The 24,063-nt window shown below is 35.1% G+C and overlaps 1 protein-coding gene across 1 annotated transcript in view; it reads right to left on the bottom strand.

The window, feature by feature from the left end:
• Nucleotides 1-296: 296 nt before the first annotated feature.
• Nucleotides 297-24,063, bottom strand: part of ChLD3 (Chitin and LDLR binding deacetylase 3) — a 78,604-nt gene continuing 54,837 nt past the window's right edge. Inside the window, exons 8-11 of the mRNA XM_089089944.1 lie at nt 17,473-17,702; nt 11,337-11,507; nt 9,495-9,626; nt 297-498 (exon numbers count right to left, since the gene is read on the bottom strand). Coding sequence (XP_088946070.1) covers nt 352-498; nt 9,495-9,626; nt 11,337-11,507; nt 17,473-17,702 — 680 coding nt within the window. The 3' untranslated portion in view covers nt 297-351. The remainder of the gene's footprint in view (nt 499-9,494; nt 9,627-11,336; nt 11,508-17,472; nt 17,703-24,063) is intronic.

Raw genomic sequence — 24,063 nt, 5'->3', positions numbered from 1 at the left:
TGCAAGCGCCTAGCACTGAAATAAGTTACTGGGAGTAGGAGTAGAAGTAGTCTCTGGTTGGTAATATAGCCTCTTTCTTTTCTTAATATTTCGGCGATTCCTCTATTTGAAAATAATCGATTGACTTCTAATCTCCAACCTTATTATTAATATGAACTTGTTATCAATATGAAAAAGAATTATGAAAATTTTGTTCGATATTGCTGTATGTTGTCCACTAGAATAAAACCCAAAGGTTTTCTACAACTATATGCTTTCATACACTAAGTAGCCCCTACAGAGAGCTTGACTATAAATAAATAGAATTCGTTTAATAAATAAATAGACTAGGAACAAAACCAAAAACATATATTAGATATCAAGTCCAAATTCGTTTTTAATCCAAGGATATACTTCAGGGCATTCTGTGCAAGTGTGAAGGTACCGACTTCCTCTCAGGTCTCGGCTTTGTAACTTACAGGCTTTTGCTATGTTACAGGCCTTGTCCTCAGGGGGTACCTAAAATGAAAATTTAATTTGCAATGACTGTGGTTATTACACACAAGAAGCAAGGTATATGAAAGATGTAAGAAGTAAGAAATATAAGCCGGTTCCCATCAGAAATCCTTGTCACCATCTAGCCATTTTAAAATTAATAAAAATTAGTGAGAATATTTTCTCGCTTGGGTGAAATGTTTATTAGTGGAGAAAAATCGATTTTAGATGACTTATGCATTCAGATTTATACAGCTTTCGATTAAACGGGAGGAGGGGGGTGTTATTTTTCTTAATTCAGTATTTCCAAAGTTAAACTTTTGAGGGAGTCTTTTTTTCTTAATTCAATATTTCCAAAGTCAAAGTTTTAGTAAGAGTATTTTATTTTGTTTTACCACAATACGACCGGGTCCAGAAACGTTATTTTTTTTTTTGGGGGGGGGGGAGTCGAAACCTACTTCAAATTTAGTGTGTGGGCTGATGGGGGGGCCTATTACTATAAAATCTATTTGTAAATATTTGGATATTTGTCTAATTCACAATCATTGCCCAAGAAATTCTGGAGTCCTGTAATTCTCGTAGGAATACTTGTTTGGCAATGGGTTTCTTTAGCTTCTATCTATAATTAAATAAAAAAACAAGTTTTTTCAACTGAAAGTAAGGAGCGACATTAAAACTTAAAAAGAACAGAAATTATTACATACAAAAAGAGGGTTGGCCCCTTAGTAACACCTCACACTTTACGCTAAAGTGCTTTTAGTACTTTTGAAAAAGCGTCTTATTGTTCTAAGTAAATGGCCCTTGTGTTTCAGGAGTAATTCTTACAGAATTGGTACAAAATTAAAACTGATGGTGTGATTTACATTAATATCACTTGAATTTTAGGGGGTGTTCCCCCTTTTTTTTGAAAATAAGGAAAATCTTCTCAGACTCGTAACCTTTGATGGCTAAGACTAAACTTAACGAAATTTATGTATTTAAAATTAGTATACAAATGCACTTCTTTTGATATATCTATTAATATCAAAATTCAGTTTTTTAGAGTTTCGGTTACTATTGAGCCGGGTCGCTCCTTACTTACAGTTCGTTACCACGAACCGTTTGAAACCTTATAAATAGTTGGCATTCTTTCTATTTATCGGTCCTAGACCAAGGAACACTAGGAGATATCATTTTCGCAGGAATACTTGTTTAGCCTTTCAACTACTTTTAACAAGAAGACCTTCTCAAAGTTTTGATTTGATATTATTGGGTGTTAAGAAGGGCCGTGTACAAGAAAAGCGTAAGGGAGGGGGGTTTCCCTTGCCAATTCCTTGGCCAAGGAGTTTTAGATAGATGGACACAGAAGTTAATTAAAGGGGAGGACCGGGGAAGTAAAATATTGCGAATATACTCCCCCTTTTGCTTAAAATTTTATTTTTGGAGAAAAATTAATTTTACATTATTTTATGCATTCAGATGGATACAGAATTCGATGAAAGGTGATGAGGGGGATCTTTTCTCTTCTTAATTCAGTATTACAAAAGTTAAAGTTTTTTGGACGGAGGGATGAAAATGCTATTCAATTTTAGCTTAAGTGCTGTTGGGGGAGAGGGTTCTGTGCGATTTTCAATCGATCGTTATAAAAGATAATACCTGATTTTTTGTCTGTTGTCGGACAGGCTTTTTAGCTCATTCGGCTATGATAAATAATGACAAATTTTCTTATTTAATATATTTCAGCTATGGAATTAAAGTGTTTGTTGCTACACCGCAAATGGATATCTTTTTAGAGAAGTCAAAGCAAATCTTTCTACTTGCACACCAGCACTTTGACACCAGTTTCGCTTAGCTTCACTACAAATCTTAGAAAATCTTAGAAAGGAGTTTAAGGTCTGTAGAATCCATAGATGAGAAACATCCCGCCTATGTGATAAAAAATTCGCCCTCCGTCGACTATGTGAGAACGCTCTCCGTCATCTTAAAAAAAAGAGATCGCAAGGTATTCACACAATTTCTGCAGTCCACGTACAAAACCCGTCGTTTCTGCTTATTGAACATTTAACCCTCTTATTCCAGATGATTTTTGCGGTAGGTACTGTTCCTAGTACGTTCTGTGTCAGAAATCTTACACCGGTACCAAAAAAGGGAAAGCCTCCTGGGGAATGTCCATCATTTCGACCTATAACAGTACCTACCACTTTTTGCAAGATATTCGAACTTTTGATTATTGAGGAAATTAATACGATGTGCTACACACCGCCTTTCCAGTTTGGTTTCCAGCCTGGGCTTGGCTGTAGACATGCTTTAAGTGCGGTAGTTGCATTACTATTGGATGGCAAAAATTCTGCCGAATCTGTCGCTCTTGGCATACATGATAGACGACGAGCTTTTGACTCATTAATACACGAACAGATAGTACTTGAAATGGCAAAGCGCGGCTTCCATTATGGCACACTCCTACCCCTGAGAGATATGTATGAAAACCTTGACGCTGAAATCAAGATCAAGTATGAGAAGCAAACAGATTCTGTTAGAATCCCAGTAAAGAAGGGTGCTCGTCAAGGCGCACCTACTTCTGCTCCAGCTTCCAATAATAGCGTGATTCCGGCACAAGAAAATTGTCTAACATTTTGCATTTCTAAAAGTACAGATCTTTCCCTAGTTTGCTTTGCTGATGACTTATTAAACATTGCCCTTGAACTTGGAAGAATTGAAGGAAATTGTAAAATTTTTGAAAGAGAGTATGCAGCTATTGGTCTTGAATTCAACGCTTCGAAGTCGAAAGTGCTATTGTTCAACTGGCCTGAAACGCTGAAGCCCGAATCCATCACGCTCGGAAACACTAATATAGCACCAGCTGACCACTGACAATGAGTAGAGAAGAGCACTACTCATTAAGCATCTCGAGAAACAAATGAGCTTTGCATATAGCAAAATGGTAGTAAAGAAATTCAGCTTTAACCGAATGATCCTAGCACGGCTCTACATCGCACTGGTCCTCCCTCACTTTTTTTACCTTAGCCCCTTCTGGTGAACTTTCCCGCAAACTACGAAGCACAAATTACGGTCGATATTCTTTAAATACGCAATTTACCTACTAAGGATTCCACCCTGGACACGCAAAACTTACCTGATCAGAAAATACAAAATAGCTGATCCCATGCTTACAATAGGAAAACAAACACAACAGTTTAACAGGAAAATTATTAGTCACCAGTGGCATGTGATTCTCCAGCAATAGTTCATGCTACGCACTGTTTTAGTAGAAGTTATTGCTGTTATGCAGTTGGTGCATTTACCTTTATTCAAGTGTATTTTTCTTTCTTTTGTCTTTGCTGTACTCCGTCTTTTTTTTGTCTGTATGATGGGTTATAAATAAATAATATTAATAATAATTAAGTTAATAATTGTTCAAAAGTCAAATAACAAAAACTCAGGTGTCGACACAAACCCCAAGGACCCGGGGGCAGGCGTTGTAATTTATGCCCGGGGGCATATATGGTTCTATGGTATTAGTTTATACGAGTATCCCTTGAAAGGGATACTCGTATAAACTTCAGAGAGGGCTCATTTGATTGGAAACTGAAACTTCGAGCTCACTTTTTAAAAGTTAAAAGAGATCTGAGAGTACCTAGCCCCCCCCACGCTTTCTTTTTCCAAACCCTTCGGCTAAACATTTTTTGAGATAACCAGTTTTTTAAAAATTGGTCAAAAATTAGATAACGAAAACTCCGGTGTCAACACAACCCCCCGGGGCCCGGGGGATAGGCGTTGTAAGTGTTGTCCTGGGGTCGTATATGGTTCTTATGAAAGGGATGCTCGTATAAACTACAGAGAGGGCTCATTTGATCGGAAATTGAAAGTTCCAGTTCACTTTTTAATAGTCAAAAAGATATCCGAGATCAACTAGCCCCCCCCCCCCACGCCCTTTTTTCCCAAAACCCATCTGATACAAATTGTGAGGCAGGCATTTTTTAAAAATAGTTCAATGGTCAGATAACAAAAACTCCGGTTTCGACACAATCCCCCAGGGCCCGGCTGCAGGCAGTGTAAGCTATGCTCTGGGGCCGTATATGGTCCTTATGAAAGGTATGCTCGTATAAACTTCAGAGAGGGCTCATTTGAATGGGAAATAAAAGTTCTAGTTCATTTTCTCAGAGTAAAAAAGACCGGAGGGCAACTAGCCCTTCCCGCCTTCCACACCTTCGGGTTTATCGGATGGATAAACCCATCCGATAAAAATTTGAGGTAAGCATTAGTTAAAAATAGTTAACATCAGATATTAAGACTCCGGGGCCGACACAACCCCCCTGGGCCCAGGAACAGTTATGCTCTCCTTGTAAGTTATACTCTGGGGGTCTATATGGTTCTTATAGAAGGAATGCTCGTACAAACTTTAGAAAGGGCTCATTTGATTGAAAATAGAAAGTTCTAGTTCACTTTTAAAGATTCAAAAGAGAATGAAGGGCAATTATCCCCCCCCCCCGTCCTTTTTCCCCAAATCCATCCGATAAAAATTTTGAGATAGCCATTTTGTTCAAAATAAGTTCAAACTTCTGATGACAAAAACTCCGGGGTTGATACAGACCCATTTGTTTACTTATATATTGTTACTTTGATATCAGTTTTGATACTTTGATGAACGTTTTATTAAAAAAAAAAAGTTTTGATTTTGAAGTAAAGAATTTTTAAAAACTTGAAACTTTTTGCAATCAGAAACGAACAAAAATTCATTAAAAAAACTTTCTGAAAAAAAGTTTTTCAAACAAAAGTAAAGGCCATTTTAAACTTAAGATCAGCATATACAAATACCTGTAAAAATTCAAACTAAAAACGACCAGAAATTACTAATAAAGAATAAATGAAACCCAAAACAAACAGAAATTAAACAAACAATCATAGCAAAAGCATACAACAAGCAATAATATAAATGAATAAATAAATCTTAAAGCGAGTAATGCTTAGATTGAATATTAAAATCAATCTTAAAACAAAAAAAAAATTCTATTGAAGTATAAATGAAACTTAAAACGAACAGAAATTAAATAAAAAATCAATGCAAACAAACATGCAATGGATACTAATATAAATGAATAAATAAATCTTAAAAGGTGTGAAACTAAATTGAATATTCAAATCAAGCTTGAAACGAACAAAAATCGCTACAAACAAGAGTTTGAGTATCGCCTCCTTCTCTCACTGTTTAATTCTAAAACCTACTGCGTCATTGGCGCTTTACTGAAAACTATATGCGTCTTAAACAGTCTTGGAAAGTATAAACAACATCAAATTGAATATTTGATATATAATGATATTAATTGTTGAAAGATCCATCAGTTCAAGAATAAATTTCACTGTAATTTTATTTTTATTATCAATGCTGTAAGAACTGGACAAGAAAGTATTTGTAATATAATTTAAGTTAAGCGCCAATGACGCAGTGGGCTTTTGTTTTTATTTACAGTTAAGGAAGCGGGCAGTATCCAAACTCTTGTTTGTAGTGAAAGTATATGCGTCTTGAACAACGTTAGAAAGAACTAATTATAAACTGAAAATTTGATTTATAATGATATTAATTACTGAAAGCTCATCAGTTCAAAATTTTACTATAATTTTAATGTTTATTTTCAATATTAAGTACAAAAGAAAATGTTTGTAATAAAATTGGTTTTCAGTAAAGCACCAATTGCGCAGTAGGTTTAGACTTTTACAGTGAGAGAAGGAGGCGATACCCAAACTCTTGTTTGTAGTGATTTTTGTTCGTTTCAAGCTTGATCTGCATATTCAATTTAAGTTTCATACGTTTTAAGATTTATTTATTCATTTATATTAACATCTATTATATGTTTGTTTGGATTGATTGTTTATTTAATTTCTGTTCGTTTCAAGTTTCATTTATAATTCAATAGCAAAATATTTTTTTTTCGTTTTAAGCTTGATTTTCATATTCAATCTTAGCATTACTCGCTTTAAGATCTATTTATTCATTTATATTAGTACTTGTTGTATGTATTTTCTTATGATTGTTTATTTAATTTCTGTTCGTTTTGGGTTTCATTTATTCTTTAATAGTAATTTCTGGTCGTTTTGAGTTTGAATTTTAGCAGGTATTTGTATCTGCTGAGCTTAAGTTTAAAATGGCGTTTACTTTTCTTTGAAAAACTTATTTTACGGAACGTTTTTTTAATAATTTGTTAGTAAAGATGGCGCGAGCAGTGAAGATTTTAAAAGTAGAATAGCCAAGGTTCGGTGTGTTTTTTTACAGTTAAAAATTTTTTAGAAGAATAAGAAAATAAGTCTGCAAACCAAGATTAGAATATTAGAAGCTATAGTGATGACAGTGGTCAGATATGGCTCTGGAGCATGGGTGCTTCGAAAAGCAGATGAAGATTTGCTATATGTTTTCCAGAGCAATTTTCTACGGATTGTTCTAGGTACCCGGCTGACTGACCGTATTTCAAACAGCAAGTTATACGAAAAATGTGGTTCAATCCTGCTTCCTAGGGCTATAATGAGAGAAATGTAAAGATGGCTAGAGCATGTTGTGCGGATGAAGGATGAAATTTTGCCGAAGATTGTCTTTTTCGGCCAACCGTCTAAGGCTAAACGGAATGCAGGTCGTCCTCGCCTGGGGTGGGAGGACGTCATAAAGAAAGATTTAAATGAAATAAGACTTCCTGGGATGGTGTAAAAAAGGAGGTTTTAAATAGATTGGGAGGGAGGAGGAGCGTTTTCATCCAAAATTAGGGAGAAACAAAAAAAAAACATTTAAAAAGCCGTTCACTCTTTAAGTAAAACTTAAAATGAATCCTGTCACAATTACAGAATTTATCCTTAATTTTGATGCAATCAAACACATATTTATTACACCACATATTTATACCCAAAACAACAAAACATGATTTATAAATAAGGTGTGTATATCTTTCCTTTTACATTTTAAGTGCTCACTAAGGACATTTTTGGTCTTATCACAACAAGATGATATTTGATACAGCTTTATAAAACTTTGGGAAAACCAAATATAACAAAGACATCATGTACCGTGAGTAAAATGCGATATATTTAAAATACCAAAATAAAGTTCCTTCTTTCTAAAGATAATTCCGACTTCCTCTAATTAAGTTTAAATCTAGTGTCAAAAAAGAAAGAAAAGTCCTTAATCAGCAGAGAGATAAATTGCAGTTAGCCTCAGACAAAGAACGGCGCTATCCAAGCTTTGGATTTCGCTAAGACAGTGAGCAATAAAAAAGATGCTACGCACAATATTTCTAAGGAAGTTTAAATGATAAGAGCCGTGTGAACGTTTGAATCATCAGAAATATTTAAAACAATTTATTGGACAAAGGGTTTGCATCCTTGGGCCACTCGAGCCAATTGTGAGCCAGTTCTCACAGCACTGGACAGAAAAAATTACATTTGATAGTGGGGTAAAAGTGCTTTTTGGAAATATTCATAAATCAAATTCAGGACCATTTAGACAGAATTATTTCGACGTTCAAGCTTTGCAATCCTTTCATTGTTGTATCTCAGTCACCGTTGTGTCATTTGAAGAGACCTACTGCTGTTCACCTAAATATGTAAGTCTCAATAAATCTATTGCTTTTTACCTGTGTTTATTTCATTATATGTCTGTATCCAGTCTAATAACAGGTAATTAGTTCGCATATCTCCATGGAAACGTTCCCAGGGAATCTGATCTCCAGATAGCTCAAGAAAAAGAGGTCACATTTATATCTCTACACATCTTATTTTCTCTCAATAATTGAGGGTGGCGCGGTCATAAACTTACTTCACTCCCCATTGCTGTGGCGCAGGGCGTGTTGGCACAGTCTTTAGCGCTATAAGCGGCACTATCGGAGAACTTATAAGGTGTAAGATTGCAGCTTTAAAGTAAGATATTAGATTTGACGCGGTCAATATTTATTACCGCAATTAAGCCCAGTCATTTTCTTTATAGCCACATTTCCACAAATCTTTTATCGCTACAATCAAGAATTTTGGTGAATTTTTCTTTCCATGACAGCACTGCTTTAAAAATGACCATTTTCACTGATGTAATTAGTATTGACGTTAATATTTGAACAACATAAATGTGTGTGTCATTTCAAACTGAAACTGTTCTAGTTGAAGAAATAAAACGTTAAAAACTTAGACTAGCAAATAAATCCAATGCGTTCAATGGGTTTCTCTAAACACCTTGGATAAAATTTTCAATTATGGGAGGGTGGAGGAAGAACCTTAGAATAGAATTCGCAACTTATAGTTTCTTAAATTATCGAGGCTCAGAATGCCTGTAGTGAGCCTTTAAGGGATTTGACGAAAAAGTCAATAAATCCGAATGAACCATTGCCCTTTATACACCCCCCTTAAAAGCAAAGAAAACTATGGGACTTACAAAAAACGTATGTCTCAGTAGCAAGATATCTGCTTTTCATTTATTGTTCCTCTAATAGCCCTAAAGCCCAATTTGAGCTTTATAAAACTTATAAATATTATGAGGAAATGGTTTTGAGTAAAAACCCAATTATGATTATGAGGAAATCCGTATTATGAGGAAAAACCCAATTTGAGAGGAGAAAATGGTTCAAAAACACAGTTGGAAATGATTCAAAATATATGTTTTCTTATGAAGTACACTATGATACATATTAGCCCTAATAGCCCTAATAATAATAGCCCTAAATAGCCCTCTAATACCCCTAAATCCCAATTTGAGAGGAGGAAACGGTTCAAAAATACAGTTGTAAATGATTCAAAATATCTCTTTTCTTATGAAGTACACTATAATACATATTTTTTTGAAGAAAGAATAATATTTTTTTGAAGAAATAATAATTTTTCCCTTTTTATCTTATTCTTTCATGTTTTTTTTTTGTTTTATAAGTTCCTTAGTTGCTGCTGTGCTTAAAATTTGTTTTTCACATAGGAGTTGTAGAAAAGTACCCAGCTTTAGATTTGTGCAATTAAACACAAAAACTAAAAGCAACAGGATCACAACAATATGCAACAGCCTTTACAGCCTTTTTTTTATTTACCTGTGTCTTACACTTCCATGGTTCAAATTGGTTCAACTGATTGATTGGAGTCGGTTTCTGCATCCATTGAATTGCTTCCCAGTTGTTAACAAACCATACATCTGGCATTTTTGTTAAATCATCAAGGAATCGCTAAAATAAGAAAAAATTATTGTTCACGAGAAATTAGATTATGTAAGTGATCGAAAAATAAAGCCATTTGTGATTCAAGGTAAAATAGAGATAAAAAATATTCCATTTCCCAATTTCTCATTGTAGGTGGTGTTTTTTATGCGTGTGTGGGGGGGGGGGTATAAGCCTAGAATTGGGCTACTGAGAAGGAAACATACTAACAAAATAATTCTTACTTAGTAATATGTAAAATAATTGTAGTTAAAACATTGCAATTCCACTATACTTTACCCTCCTTCCCTCCCCTAACGTGCAAATATATAGCCCAGATTATATACTTCTTGTGTGTTTTTCTGTTTCTTGATTTCGTCTGCGTTGGTTCAATTTACCGGTATATGGGTTGAAAAAATGAGTGATGCATGGCAAAATGTATGAGGATATATAATTTAGGCTATATATTTGCACATTAGGGGGGGAGGAATCATAGTGGAACCGTAGTTAAAATATGTTAACTACAATTATTCTGCATATTATGAAGTAAGAATTGTTTTCTTAAAATGTTTGCTTTTCAACAGGCCCAATTCTGTGCTTCTAATTATTTTTAGAGAACAATAGATTAACACCAAAATCTGATATTCAGTTAACTAATTTGTATGTATGTATACTCTTTCTGTAGACTTTATTTTGATAGATTATTTTGTAGCCTCTTTCTTTGAAGATATTCTGAAATATGAACAGCCTACCTTTTTATATAAAATGTCAGTAATTTGAAATTTCATCATCTGGTGATGAAGAAGTAAGAGGAAGAAGAAGAATCAGATTCTCCAGAATTCATCAGATTCATCTGAAGAAGTTCATCAGGATGATGAGGTAATTCATCATCTTCTGAATCTTATATAACTGTCCGGTCAATTTGATTTACGAAACCGTAATTTATTGAAAAGTTTGTTGTCGAACTAGTGGGGTTTTCTTTCCTAGTTTATTGGAAATATTTGATTTTTTGCACTCGAATCGTCTGTATGTTTGATTAATTGTGAATTTGTCTTCCACTTAATTGTGAATTTTTCAAGTCAAGATTTTGTCTTCCACTTCAGTGTTCAAGGCTTCCACTTCAGTCTTCAGGCTTGAGGAAGGTGACAACCCAATTCTAATTTGCGATATTTTCTTTTAGTTTTAAACTTAACAACACTCAGGGGCACCAAATTACAGAAATATAGGGGGGAGGAAAAACTTATTTAAAAAACTTAGAGGGGGAAATTCGTTGTTTTCGCTATTTTTTCAATTGAAATAGCACGAAAAGGTATTTTTCAATACAAATACAAGAAATAAGATACATTTACAATCTATAAGTGAGGGATCTATTTTGTAATTTTTACCCATCCAATCCACACCCCCGACAATCCTGACCCTTCATATTTTAACCCATTCCACCCTGAAAAGCTCCCCCTCCCTCTACCTAGGGATTTAACCTTTGTGTACCCATATTACCTGGCGGAGATCATTCCTTCTCTACCACCACAATATGAATACGGTTTGTAATGAGGGGGGGGGATACGAGTTCTCCAAGATATATTTCCATAAAAGCACTGTTTATGTATCCATTGATTCTCATTCTATACCGTATAGAATATTTAAATACTACTGTTTTTAACCAAATTTGCTTACTTGATGACAAAATATACACAAATTTACTAAATTGACCAAATATACTTATTTTAAGAAAGGAATTACCTGGAAAGCTCTTAGATTTGTCTTCTTTTTGAACCATATTGTGTGGAAGTAGAGCCCATACGGTGCTCTGTTGGTGTTAAAATGTCTCTTAAAATTGTGCATAAGCATATCATACACTTCTTCTTCTGTGAAATACGGTGGACAGCTGTCTACCATTGCACAAGTATATTCCTGTGAGGAGAAACAATTAAGAATACGAACTAATATCTATATAATATCGTTTACATTTTTTTAGTTTTAAAATTGTTTGCAAAGGGAGTTTTTTCAATGAAATTTTGAAGTCGTTTTAAATTAAATATCTAAATTTCTAATTTTCTAATCTCATTCTAAATTTCTAATATCAAATATCTAAATTTCTAATTTCAAATATCTAAATTTCTAATTTCTAATTAAATATCTAAATTTCTAAGGTTTGCTTTAAATGGAATTCTCCACACATTACATTCCTGTCATGTATTTCTTATTATATCTTCGTTTACTGCGTTACCCTTCCCTAGATTACCACTTTGGCAACATATTTGAAGATCTCACATTTGCTGACGAGAAACTCTACCATACTCTAATTCTAATTACTAAATGTCCTACAAGCTTATTATAAAACATTGCGGAAAGAATACCCACTCCAATAATCTTTTTTTCCGTCACCACTAGTGGGGCACTGAAACATCTATAGATATGTTTAAGCGCTGAAACATCTATAGATATGTTATAGACAGTGATACTCGTTTGAAAGGAAATCACTGTATTTAGTGCCTTTTGTAAGTAACATTTCTAAAAAAAAAAAGAAGGTAAAAAATCCGCTGTTCTGGTGAGTCATGAGGAAATTCCGAAGTATTATTTTGTTAAGAAGAATGAAGAGGCTAGGGGTAATAATAATATTGAGAAAGTATATTATGTATCACTGGAAAATAGTTTTCTCTGTCTGTAAAAACACTTCATTACACTGAAAAAAAAACTTTTACCAATTTTAGGCTACCTTGAATTTGAACAAAAGTGCTAGTACATGGGCTTTCAAACAGCTCGTAGTAACGAAGTGACTCGGCTAAAGAGTAACCGAAATCTAAGAAACTGAATTTTAATAGACAGTAGATACATTAAAAGGATTTTTTATGCTGATTCCAAATATATGAAGTTCATTAAGTTTAATGGTACCTCCCAAAAGCTACGAGCCATTTTTGACGTAAAACTTTAAATTAGGGATCATTTTTCCAGACCACACTGACTTTCTAAAATCTAGTAAATGAACCAGAAGTTAATTATTTTGTTTTTTATAAACATCTTCGTTTTAACTTTAATACTTTAGTATGTCTACTGATGACGATCGTTGTATATGTAATCGAAATATCTAGACTTTTGTGCCCATTTTCACTGTCTACATAAATGGACTTATCCCCATTTGAACGTTTATTTATTCGTCATAGAAAAGCAGTGTGGTCTGGAAAAAGGATACCTAATTTAAGGTATTGCGTCGAAATACGTCGTATATATGGGGAGATGAGACCAATCAAGTGTACACCCAATTAAGTATCCACCTTCATTGGAAATCCATTTTCCCTTTAGGCAGTACTAAAAAGGAACTTTACATCTCAAGACTTTGAATGAACTATGTTCTTGAACTCTCTCAGAAAAATCTAGTGAATGAACCGGGAATTTAATTATTTCGTTTTGCAGAAATAAGTTAGTTTTAATTTTAATACTTTAGTATTTCTACTGATGACGATCGCTGTATGTTTGATCGAAATCTAGACTTTTGTACCTGTCTTCGCCGTCTAAATAAACGAACTTATCCCCATTTGAACGTTTATTTATTCGTCATAGAATGGCAGTGTGGTCTGGAAAAAGGATACCTAATTAAAGGTATTGCGTCGAAATACGTCGTATATATGGGCAGATGAGACGAATCAAGTGTACACCCAATTACGTATCCACCTTCATTGGAAATCCATTTTCCATTTAGGCAGTACTAAAAAGGAACTTTACATCTCAAGACTTTGAATGAACTATGTTATATAAGTCTCTCAGAAAAATCTAGTGAATGAACCGCAATTTAATTATTTTGTTTTGTAGAAGTAAGTTAGTTTTAATTTTAATACTTTAGTATTTCTACTGATGACGATCGCTGTATGTTTGATCGAAATATCTAGACTTTTGTAAGTATTTCTACTGATGACGATCGCAGTATGTGTGATCGAAATATCTAGACTTTTGTACCCATTTTCACTGTCTAAATAAATGGACTTATCTCCGTTTGAACGTTTATTTATTCGTCATAGAAAAGCAGTGTGGTCTGGAAAAAGGATACCTAATTTAAGGTATTGCGTCGAAATACGTCGTATATATGGGGAGATGAGACCAATCAAGTGTACACCCAATTAAGTATCCACCTTCATTGGAAATCCATTTTCCCTTTAGGCAGTACTAAAAAGGAACTTTACATCTCAAGACTTTGAATGAACTATGTTATTGAACTCTCTCAGAAAAATCTAGTGAATGAACCGGAATTTAATTATTTTGTTTTGTAGAAGTAAGTTATTTTCAATTTTAATACTTTAATATTTCTACTGATAACGATCGCTGTATGTTTGATCGAAATATCTAGACTTTTGTAAGTATTTCTACTGATGACGATCGCAGTATGTGTGATCGAAATATCTAGACTTTTGTACCCATTTTCACTGTCTAAATAAATGGACTTATCTCCGTTTGAACGTTTATTTATTCGTCATAGAAAAGCAGTGTGGTCTGGAAAAAGGATACCTAATTTAAGGTATTGCGTCAAAAATTCGCCGTATATATGGGGAGCTGAGACCAATCAAGTGTACACCCAATTAAGTATCCACCTTCATTGGAAATCCATTTTCCCTTTAGGCAGTACTAAAAAGGAACTTTACATCTCAAGACTTTGAATGAACTATGTTATTGAACTCTCTCAGAAAAATCTAGTGAATGAACCGGAATCTAATTATTTTGTTTTGTAGAAGTAAGTTAGTTTTAATTTTAATACTTTAGTATTTCTAATGATGACGATCGCTGTATGTTTGATCGAAATATCTAGACTTTTGTAAGTATTTCTACTGATGACGACCGCAGTATGTGTGTTCGAAATATCTAGACTTTTGTACCCATTTTCACTGTCTAAATAAATGGACTTATGTCCGTTTGAACGTTTATTTATTCGTCATAGAAAGGCAGAGTGGTCTAGAAAAAGGATACCTAATTTAAGGTATTGCGTCGAAATACGTCGTATATATGGGGAGATGAGACAAATCAAGTGTACACCCACTTAAGTATCCACCTTCATTGAAAATCTATTTTCCATTTAGGCAGTACTAAAAAGGAAATTTACATCTCAAGACTTTGAATGAACTATGTTATTGAACTCTCTCAGAAAAATCTAGTGAATGAACCGGAATTTAATTATTTTGTTTTGTAGAAGTACGTTAGTTTTAATTTTAATACTTTAGTTTTTCTAGTGATGACGATCGCTGTTTGTGTCATCGAAATATCTAGACTTTTGTACCTGTTTTCAATGTCTAAATAAATCGACCTATCATCATTTGAATGTTTATTTGTTCGCCATAGAAAGGCAGTGTGGTCTGGAGAAAGGATATCTAATTTGAGGTAGTACGTCGAAAACGTGTCGTATATATGGGGAGATGAGACCAATCAAGTATACAACCCTAAATTCAACTTTTTTTTTACAATTAGAAAACAGAGAAGATTTTGGCCTTTTCATTGAAAATTCATTTTACATTTAGGCAGTATTAAAGAAGTAAATTTACATCTCAAGACTTTGAATAAACTGTGTTATTGAACTCTCTCAGAAAAATCTGGTGTTCGAAAATATGGTGAATGAACCGAAAGTTAATTATTTCGTTTCTTATAAATATGTTAGTTTTAATTTTAATTCTTTAGTATTTCTACTGATGACGATCGCTGTATATGTGATCGAAATAGCTAAGCAGTATACATTATAGAAATTATAACGTATATGAGGGGAACTGTCCCTTCCTCAACCCCCACTCTTTACGCTGAAGTTTGACTTTTCAAAACAACTCTTTAAGAAAGACTGCTTAAACATAGAGGTCGTTGAATCTGAATTGTATACGCTTTTAAAGAACCCTAAGACTTTAGCGCAAAGGGCGATGGTTGAAGAAGGGGCTGTGTCCCACATATACGGTGTAATTTCTGTTCGTTTCAGGTTTTAGTGTTGCTTCCGACTTTCAGTTGAATTACTTTTTTTTATATTTATCTTTCATATAACTAATGGTCCTTAATGTGAGTTCTACCTTATTTTTCTAGAGCTGTTTATGTAGTATTTTTTTATGAAGTTGACGTAAGGCTTATGTTGTTTTGTGCTCTATTTCCTCTTTTTTCTTTTATATCTTGACAGATTTTTTTTTAATCGTTTATTCCTTCATTATTGTAGAATAATCTTGTTGAAATAAGTAGAACAAATAACAAATTTAATCTGCAAGTTTTCGGGTCTACTGACCGATAGAGAGCCAAACCATATTGTCTTACTTTTTTCGTATTCGTATTTTTTCGTATTCGTTTAATCAAATAGATTTCGTAACAAACAAAACTGAACGCTAAATTATGCTATTTTTACAGTCATTTAAGAAAAAAATCACTTATTTAATACATTAACAAAATATGGTACGAAGGAATTTGCAAATCTGTTCGTTCGGCACTTGACGGGTTGTAGTCTGTTCTGATGCCTGGTGAGTTTGGGGGTTGGCGCGGTTGGAGGAAGAATTGAAAGATGTTTCTCGTTTGACGTGAGTGATTTCCCGAATCTCATTATCAAATCGTGTCTTCGGGCAAGCACAGTGGGCAAGCTCATAACCACAAGGGCATGCTCGTAACTCTCATAACTGGGTCCAAGATTTTTTTAGTAGCACGTTTTTGAACGTCTTCTAGTTCCTCTAACATGTAGGCAGTGTTTTGTGCTTTGGGACCCCAGACAGGTCAACAATTTTCAAGGATTGGCCTGATGTATGTCGTGTAAGCCAGTAAGAGCGGACTATCTGAGATATTTCCCCACCCTTTTTTATATTTCCCCGCCCTGGTACGTCATTAAAAACAGGTATTTGAGACAACACAAACAATAGTAAAAAATTTATCAGCAGCTGAAGCAGCTTCAGTCAGGGATTGACAAACAGAAAGCGGATGCATTTGTTAAGGAGGCATGACAGGGACGTACGCAGGGGAGGGGGCCTCCGGGCCTGCCCCCCCCCCCCCGAGATCTCAGGATTTTTTTCATTTTCCCATAATTTTCTGATTTTTCTCACATAATAATGGATTTGAAGGATTTGGGCCCCCCCCCCCCGAAACAAATTCCTGCGTACGTGCCTGAGGCATGATGTTCCAAGAAGGGAAAAAACAGCATTTTACTTGTAGTAGTTTGTGTGAAACAATTTAGTTAGTGTTAGTGTTAGTTAAAACAGTTAATACAAATGCAATAGTGTTTTCTACAATTTCTCATTTTTATCAACTTTCAGAAATTAAGATAAGAATATAATGATAAGATGGTCGTATGTGAATATGCCTCTTTGCAAAAAAAAAAAACTGTCCTGTTGGGGGTGCAGTGGGTTTGATCTCTGCTTGGTAAACAGGACAAAGAGTTTGAACTAAGACTGTATTCAGGGGAGGTGTTAGGGGGGTTCGAACCCCTACTTCTGAAGTGTTTGTTCGACACGTAAAAACGTAATGAAAATGCGTAAAACATATTTTTGATGTGTTTTTTAAAGTTTTTTTTTGCATAGCCCCTCCCCCAAAACAAAATCATGGATACGGCCTTAGTTTGAACCCAACTGTAGCAACACACTGCAGAACCGACGCAAGAACCTTAGTAGTGAAAAGCATCGTTAAACCGATACAATACAATACAAAAAGAAAACTGACGCATCAACAAGGCAAGACTAATTTTTAAAAATTCAAGCTTTATCTGCTTTTTTTTCGAAAAATGCCAATTTCAAGCGTAAATAAAATTGTGGGAAATTTATAATAAATAACATTGTTTACAACAAATGCGTATTTACGTAAATTAAGAAAGTACACAAAGTTGCAAAAAATTGTTTTTCATTTCTTCTTTTCTTTTTACCTTATACTACAATATTAAAAAAAAACTTACCTCAACTTCAAGCTGATTCATAACCATCTCCCAAATTCCAGGAAAAGATCTAGATGGACATCTCTGTCCAGTTCCGACACAGCGATGAGGCATTTTATAATCTAGAGTATAGGGCCATAATGGCGGATCCGAGAATGGAGCAGCCATGCTGGCATCGTAAACAAAACCGAATTCTTTCATCATTAAGAACTGTCGATTCCAACCAACCCTTAAAAACGGCACTCGAAGACCTATAATTAGGAAAAAATTAGATTAGTGAAATATTGAATGATCTTTTATTATTCGTGTGTTGATTAGATTTATCGATGATTTCAGCTATAGACAAAACAATGGAATTATGCATGGAATACCCTGTTTTAGAAAAAAATAAAATACGTTATATTTATCCTTTATGGTTAATGCTCTATCCGGCTAACCTAAATGATGGTTCTCAAGTTGTGAGCTAGGGCTCCCTGGAGATTCGCAGTGTCGTCATAAGGGTGACGTGAAATATTCAGTTAAAGAATCCAGCAAATTTGTTAGAATTACCAATTCTCAAAATGTTTCAAAATAAGATTTTAGCTTCCAGAAGAAATTACAGCTATAGAAAATAAAAATTGTTTTCCTTTGTCACTTCCGTCTGTAACCTCCAGTGAGGTCAAATTTTCTTCCGACATAAAATTTATTTTTGAAGGTCACAGGCTATCAGTTGGCTCAAAAAATACTGGAGCCAATTGGCTCCATTAATAATGTCAATCATTAATCGATGTTCAATAAATTCTTCTGAGTTGGTTAGCCCCTTAACAATATAGGTTAGGGTGACAATACTTTCGTGAGCCCTGATTGAAAATATTGGGCCATTCGATATATTTGTTTGTTTGTTTTTTTTTTACTTATCGTCTGTACAATCTCTGGTCAAATATATACACAATCTATGTACAATATTGGCGTAATTTCGTCAAAATCCTTGGGGTGGGAGCAATATTGGAGGCAATTTTCCCAAATCGAGTGAAAATTACAGTGAAAAATAAAAAATGAGCCATATAGTACTATTAAGGCAAAGATATGCTACAGAATACTGACCCGTTTCTGTGGACGCTTGAATTATGCATGCTTATCTTAGTTTCGACAAGATTTTTTAAGAAAGTAAAGTTCAGCCGGAGGGGGGGGGGGGAACTGGGACCGGGAGGGGGCGGCTGCCCCCTCTACACCAAAGCAAATTACGCCCTTTTTGTACAAGTCTATCGTCTGTACAAATAAATTGTTTATTTTTATAGTTTATAAGAAAAATAGTATATTGTATTGGAAGTTATTTTATTTCATTTTTGGGTGGTTTTCTTTCATATTGGCCAGTCCTCAGAGACAGATCCAAGGGTGCCCTGAAATTTTTGCCCTCATTGAAGTTAATGTTTGTGGTGTCTGGAAACAATTAATTAGCTCTCTACTTTTTGGATTTTTTCTTCCATTAAATTCTTAGTTCCTTATAATTTTTTTGCCATTTTAATAGACTATTATTCTCACTTTCCTGCAAAAATTTTTCATATTTTCTTCTGGATAAGACGCACGAAAAACTAATTTAATGTCAATATCTTGGCTTATTTGAGCGTTGAACTTTTTTATGTTTCTAGTCTATTTCTACAAAAAAAAAACTTTATTCCATTTAAACTACATCTCTCTTAGCTCCGTATAAAAGCTGAAGTAACCAAATTTGTTATATTTGATATTGTGTTGACAAATATCCAAGAAAAATATGCAAATGAAAGTGGCTGTAACAGCTTTCAGAAAAAAATGCAGTACCTAAAGAGACTGGTTTCCAATTTCGTTGACAGGGCAATAGGCCAATACAAGTAGCGTCAATCTATGGCAATGTAGGGGAGGACATAATGTACAGAGTGGGGCTTTTTTTTACCGACTATTCCAAAGTGGAATTTTCAATGAAAATACTCAACAAAAACGTAATTTTTCAAAAACTAAGGGGGAAAAACTCTGGTGGATGCTCTCCTCCTATTGACGCTTCTGGGTAATACATTCCTTATAATTGCGAATTTGCCTCTGTCTTTTTTTATAATTAATTTAAAAGAAATTTTCCACAAAATGAGTTTTTCAAAGAAAGTAAAGAACTCCATTAAACCAAAAATGAGCATAAATAAAATGAAATAATCTACCAAGCGTGAAACTACCACAAATCAGCATCGATAAATAGATGAAACACAAAACGAAGAGAAATTATAATAAATAGCCGATTCAAACTCAAAACGAGGAGAAATTAACATAAGTTGGGCTCAAAACCTGGCCTTAAGTTGCTTAAGGCCAGAACAAAATTTGCACTTTACTGAAAAAAATATAAATGTTTTTGCTTTTATAACTTTAATAAATCAAATAATATTAACATTTTGATTAATAAATATCAGTACATGTATATTAAACTGACACAGACAATGCACATTCGTTTGTATTTTTTTCAGTAAAGTACAAATTATGTTCTGGCCTTGGGAAGGTATAGGGGTTTTGAGCCCTACTCATGTTAATTTCTGCTCGTTTTGAGTTTGACTCTGTTATTTATTGTAATTTCTGTTCGTTTTGGGTTTCATCTATTTATCGATGCTCATTTCTGATAGTTTCACGCTTGGTAGATTATTTGATTTTATTTTTGCTCATTTTTGTTTAATGGAGTTCTTGACTTTTCTTTGAAAAACATATTTTGTGGGAAACGTTTTTTTTTTTATTATTTCTGTTCGTTTTACATTGATATGATCTTTTCAGGGAAAAAGAAAATGGTAGTTTAAATCTTTTCGTTTTTTTAAGACTTTATAGTTTGGCCTGCTGTTTGTATGCTGGAGAATTTTTTAGCTATTTTCAACAACATACACCCTTTTAAAAATCTGGACACAAATAGTAGTGTTTAATTTAGTTTCATACCTCTTCTAGTTGACCTGAAATAGTAAATTTGACATCATTCGCAAAAAAAATCTGTTTACTTTCTTTTACTGCTATGATAGACTTGCGCGATTTTCGTTTAGTAGAATTTTAAGAGCAGAAATAGCCCCGAAAGTTTGAACATAATACCCTCAATCGTTCTCGGGATACTGCTGAGATGCCTTATTAAGAATTAGCATTAACACAGTGAATTTTGATTTAATCCTAAGGCAACATTTAGTTTTTAAACATAATGGGAAAATCAGAGGGTGGGCATGGGAGCGGGATTAGTTGCCCTCCAATCACTTTCAACTATTAAAAAGGGCAATATCCCTTTCTATTTTCAGTCGAATGAGCCCTTTTCGGAGTTTGTCAAGCCTTCCAATCACTTTAGACTATTAAAAAGGGCACTAGCCCTTACAATTTCCAATCGAATGAGCCCTTTTTGAGTTTCTACGTCAACGCTTTCTGTAAACACCTTATATTCCCGCAGGGCATAAATTACAACCCTTGCCTTGAGGGCTGTGAGGAGGTTGTCATCCTCAAAGGTATAATTTCAAGAGCTTTCAACTACGTTGAACAAAATGGTTATCTCAAAGTTTTGATTGGATGTACTTGAAGAAATGGTGAACGTGAGAGGGGCGTTAGTTGCTCTCCAATCCCTTTCAATTATTAAAAAAGGCACTAGCTCTTTCAGTTTCCAATCGAATGAGCTCTTTTGAAGTTTCTACGACAACGCTTTCTATAAAAACCTTATATGCAACCAGGGTATAACTTACAACCCTTACTCAGAGGGCTGGGGGGGGTTGTCATCCTCAAAGTCCTAATTTTCAGAACTTTCAACTACGCTGAACAAAATTGCTCTCTAAAATTTTTATTGGATGTGTCTGGGGAAATGATGTGCGTGAGAGTGGGGTTAGTTGCCCTCAAATCACTTCCGACTATTAAAAAGGCCACTAGCTCTTTCAATTTCCAATCGAACGAGCCCTTTTTGAAGTTTCTAGACAACACTTTCTATAAAAACCTTATATGCCCCCAGGCCATAACTTACAACCCTTGCCTGAGGGCTGTGAGGGGTTGTCTTGCTCGAATATAAAATTTCCCGACCTTTCAACTACTTTGAAAAAAACGGGTATATGAGGATTTTTACTGTTCTTGTTTGGGAGAATGGTAGGCGTAAGAGGGGGGTTAGTTGCCCTCCAATCAGTTTCGACGACTAAAAAGGGCGATAGCCCTTTCAATTTCCAACTGAATAAGCCCTTTTTGAAGTATCTACGACAGCACTTTCTATAGAAACCTTATATGCACCCAGGAGAAAACTTACAACCCTTGCCCTGAGGGCTATGGGGGGAGTGTCATCCCCAAAGGCATAATTTTCGGACCATTCAACTACGGTGAACAAAATGGATATCTCAAAATTTTGATTGGCTGGGGGGGGGTGTCGTCCTCAAAGTCCTAATTTTCAGAACTTTCAACTACGCTGAACAAAATGGCTATCTCAAAATTTTGATTGGGTGTTTGGGGAAATGGTGGGCGTTGAGGGGTGTTAGCTGCCTTCCAATCACTTTCGACTGTTAAAAAGGGCATTAGCCATTCCAATTTCCAATCGAATGGGCCCTTTTTCAAAGTTTCTACGACAACTCCTTCGATACGAAGTGCCCTATTATGGAAAAAAAAATAATTCGATACGAAGTCTCCCCAAAATAATTGGGGGAATCGTGGGCGTGAGAGGGGTTTAGTTGCCTTCCAATTACTTTCTGCTATTAAAAAGGGCACTAGCCCTTTGAATTGCCAATCGAGTGAGCCCTTTTTCAAGTGTGAGGGGGCTGTGAGGGGTTGTCATCCTCAAAGACAGAATTTCCAGAACTTTCAACTACGTTGAACAAAATGGCTATCTGAAAATTTTGATTGGATGTGTTTGGGGAAATGTTGGGCGTGAGAGGGGGGTTAGTTGTCCTCTAATCACTTTTGATTACTAAAAAGGGCGATAGCCCTTTCAATTTCCAACTGAATAAGCCCTTTTTGAAGTATCTACGACAGCACTTTCTATAGAAACCTTATATGCACCCAGGAGAAAACTTACAACCCTTGCCCTGAGGGCTATGGGGGGAGTGTCATCCCCAAAGGCATAATTTTCGGACCATTCAACTACGGTGAACAAAATGGATATCTCAAAATTTTGATTGGCTGGGGGGGGGGGGTGTCGTCCTCAAAGTCCTAATTTTCAGAACTTTCAACTACGCTGAACAAAATGGCTATCTCAAAATTTTGATTGGGTGTTTGGGAAAATGGTGGGCGTTGAGGGGTGTTAGTTGCCTTCCAATCACTTTCGACTGTTAAAAAGGGCACTAGCCATTCCAATTTCCAATCGAATGAGCCCTTTTCGAAGTTTCTACGACAGCTCCTTCGATACGAAGTGCCCTATTATGGAAAAAAAAATAATTCGATACGAAGTCTCCCCAAAATAATTGGGGGAATCGTGGGCGTGAGAGGGGTTTAGTTGCCTTCCAATTACTTTCTGCTATTAAATAGGGCACTAGCCCTTTGAATTGCCAATCGAGTGAGCCCTTTTTCAAGAATACCTTCTATGCCACCAGGGCATAACTTACAACCGTTGCCCTGAAGACTATGTGGGGAGTATCCAGCTCAAACATATGTTTTCCGGACCATTCAACTGCGTTGAACAAAATGGCTATCTCAAATTTTTGACTGGATGTGTTTGGGGAAATGGTGGCCGTGGAAGCGGTATTAGTTGCCCTCCAATCACTTTCGAATATTAAGAAGGACACTAGCCATTTCAATTTCCAGCCAAATGAGCCCTTTTTGAAGTTTCTACGACAACATTTTCCATAAAAACCTTATACGCCCCCAGGGCTTAACTTACAACCTTTGCCCTGAGGGCTTTAGGGGGATTGTCATCCTCAAAGACCTAGTTTCCAGAGCTTTTAATGACGTGAACAAAATGGCTATCTCAAAATTTTGATTGGATGTGTTTGGGGAAAAGCTGGGCGTGAGAGGGGGGTTAGTTTTCCTCCAATCACTTTCGACTATTAGAAAGGGCACTAGCTCTTTGAATTTCCAATCGAATGAGCCTTTTTTTAAGTTTCTACGACAATGGTTTGTATAAAAATCTTATATGCTCCCAGGGCATAACTTACAACCCTTGCCCTGAGGGCTGTGGGGGAGTGTCCTCCTCAAAAACATAATTTCTATCTTGAAATAAACTACGCTGAACAAAATTGCTATCTCAGAATTTTGATTGGATGTGATTGGGGAAATGGTGGGCGTGGAAGACTTGTTAGTTGCCTTCCAATCACTTTCGACTATTGAAAAAGCCATTAGCCATTTTAATTTCAAATCGAATGAGCCCTTTTCGAAGTTTCTATGACAACTCCTTCGATACGAAGTGCCCTGGTATGGAAAGCAAAAATAAATAATACATTGTGCCAACATCGTTCTTTGGTTAGGCAGCGCGATTCCGCTGCCTATGACTAACATAATTATAACAGAAACTAGGTCGAATTTAAACAGCGAATTTTTAAGTAGTTTACAATCAGTCAGTATTTAATGCTTAACAGCAATTTCCTACTATTCAAATTACTACACTTTGATTGCGCCGTATATAAATTAGGAATGTATGATTTGGGCTAGTAATTTTACATGCAATTTTAAACGAATGCAGATTCAGCAAAATAA

This window comes from Artemia sp. Qi Xiang Cuo, chromosome 5 (assembly GCF_049724085.1).
Source record: "Artemia sp. Qi Xiang Cuo chromosome 5, ASM4972408v1, whole genome shotgun sequence".
NCBI lineage: Eukaryota > Metazoa > Arthropoda > Branchiopoda > Anostraca > Artemiidae > Artemia > Artemia sp. Qi Xiang Cuo.
This window is presented reverse-complemented; position numbering and strand designations above follow the sequence as displayed.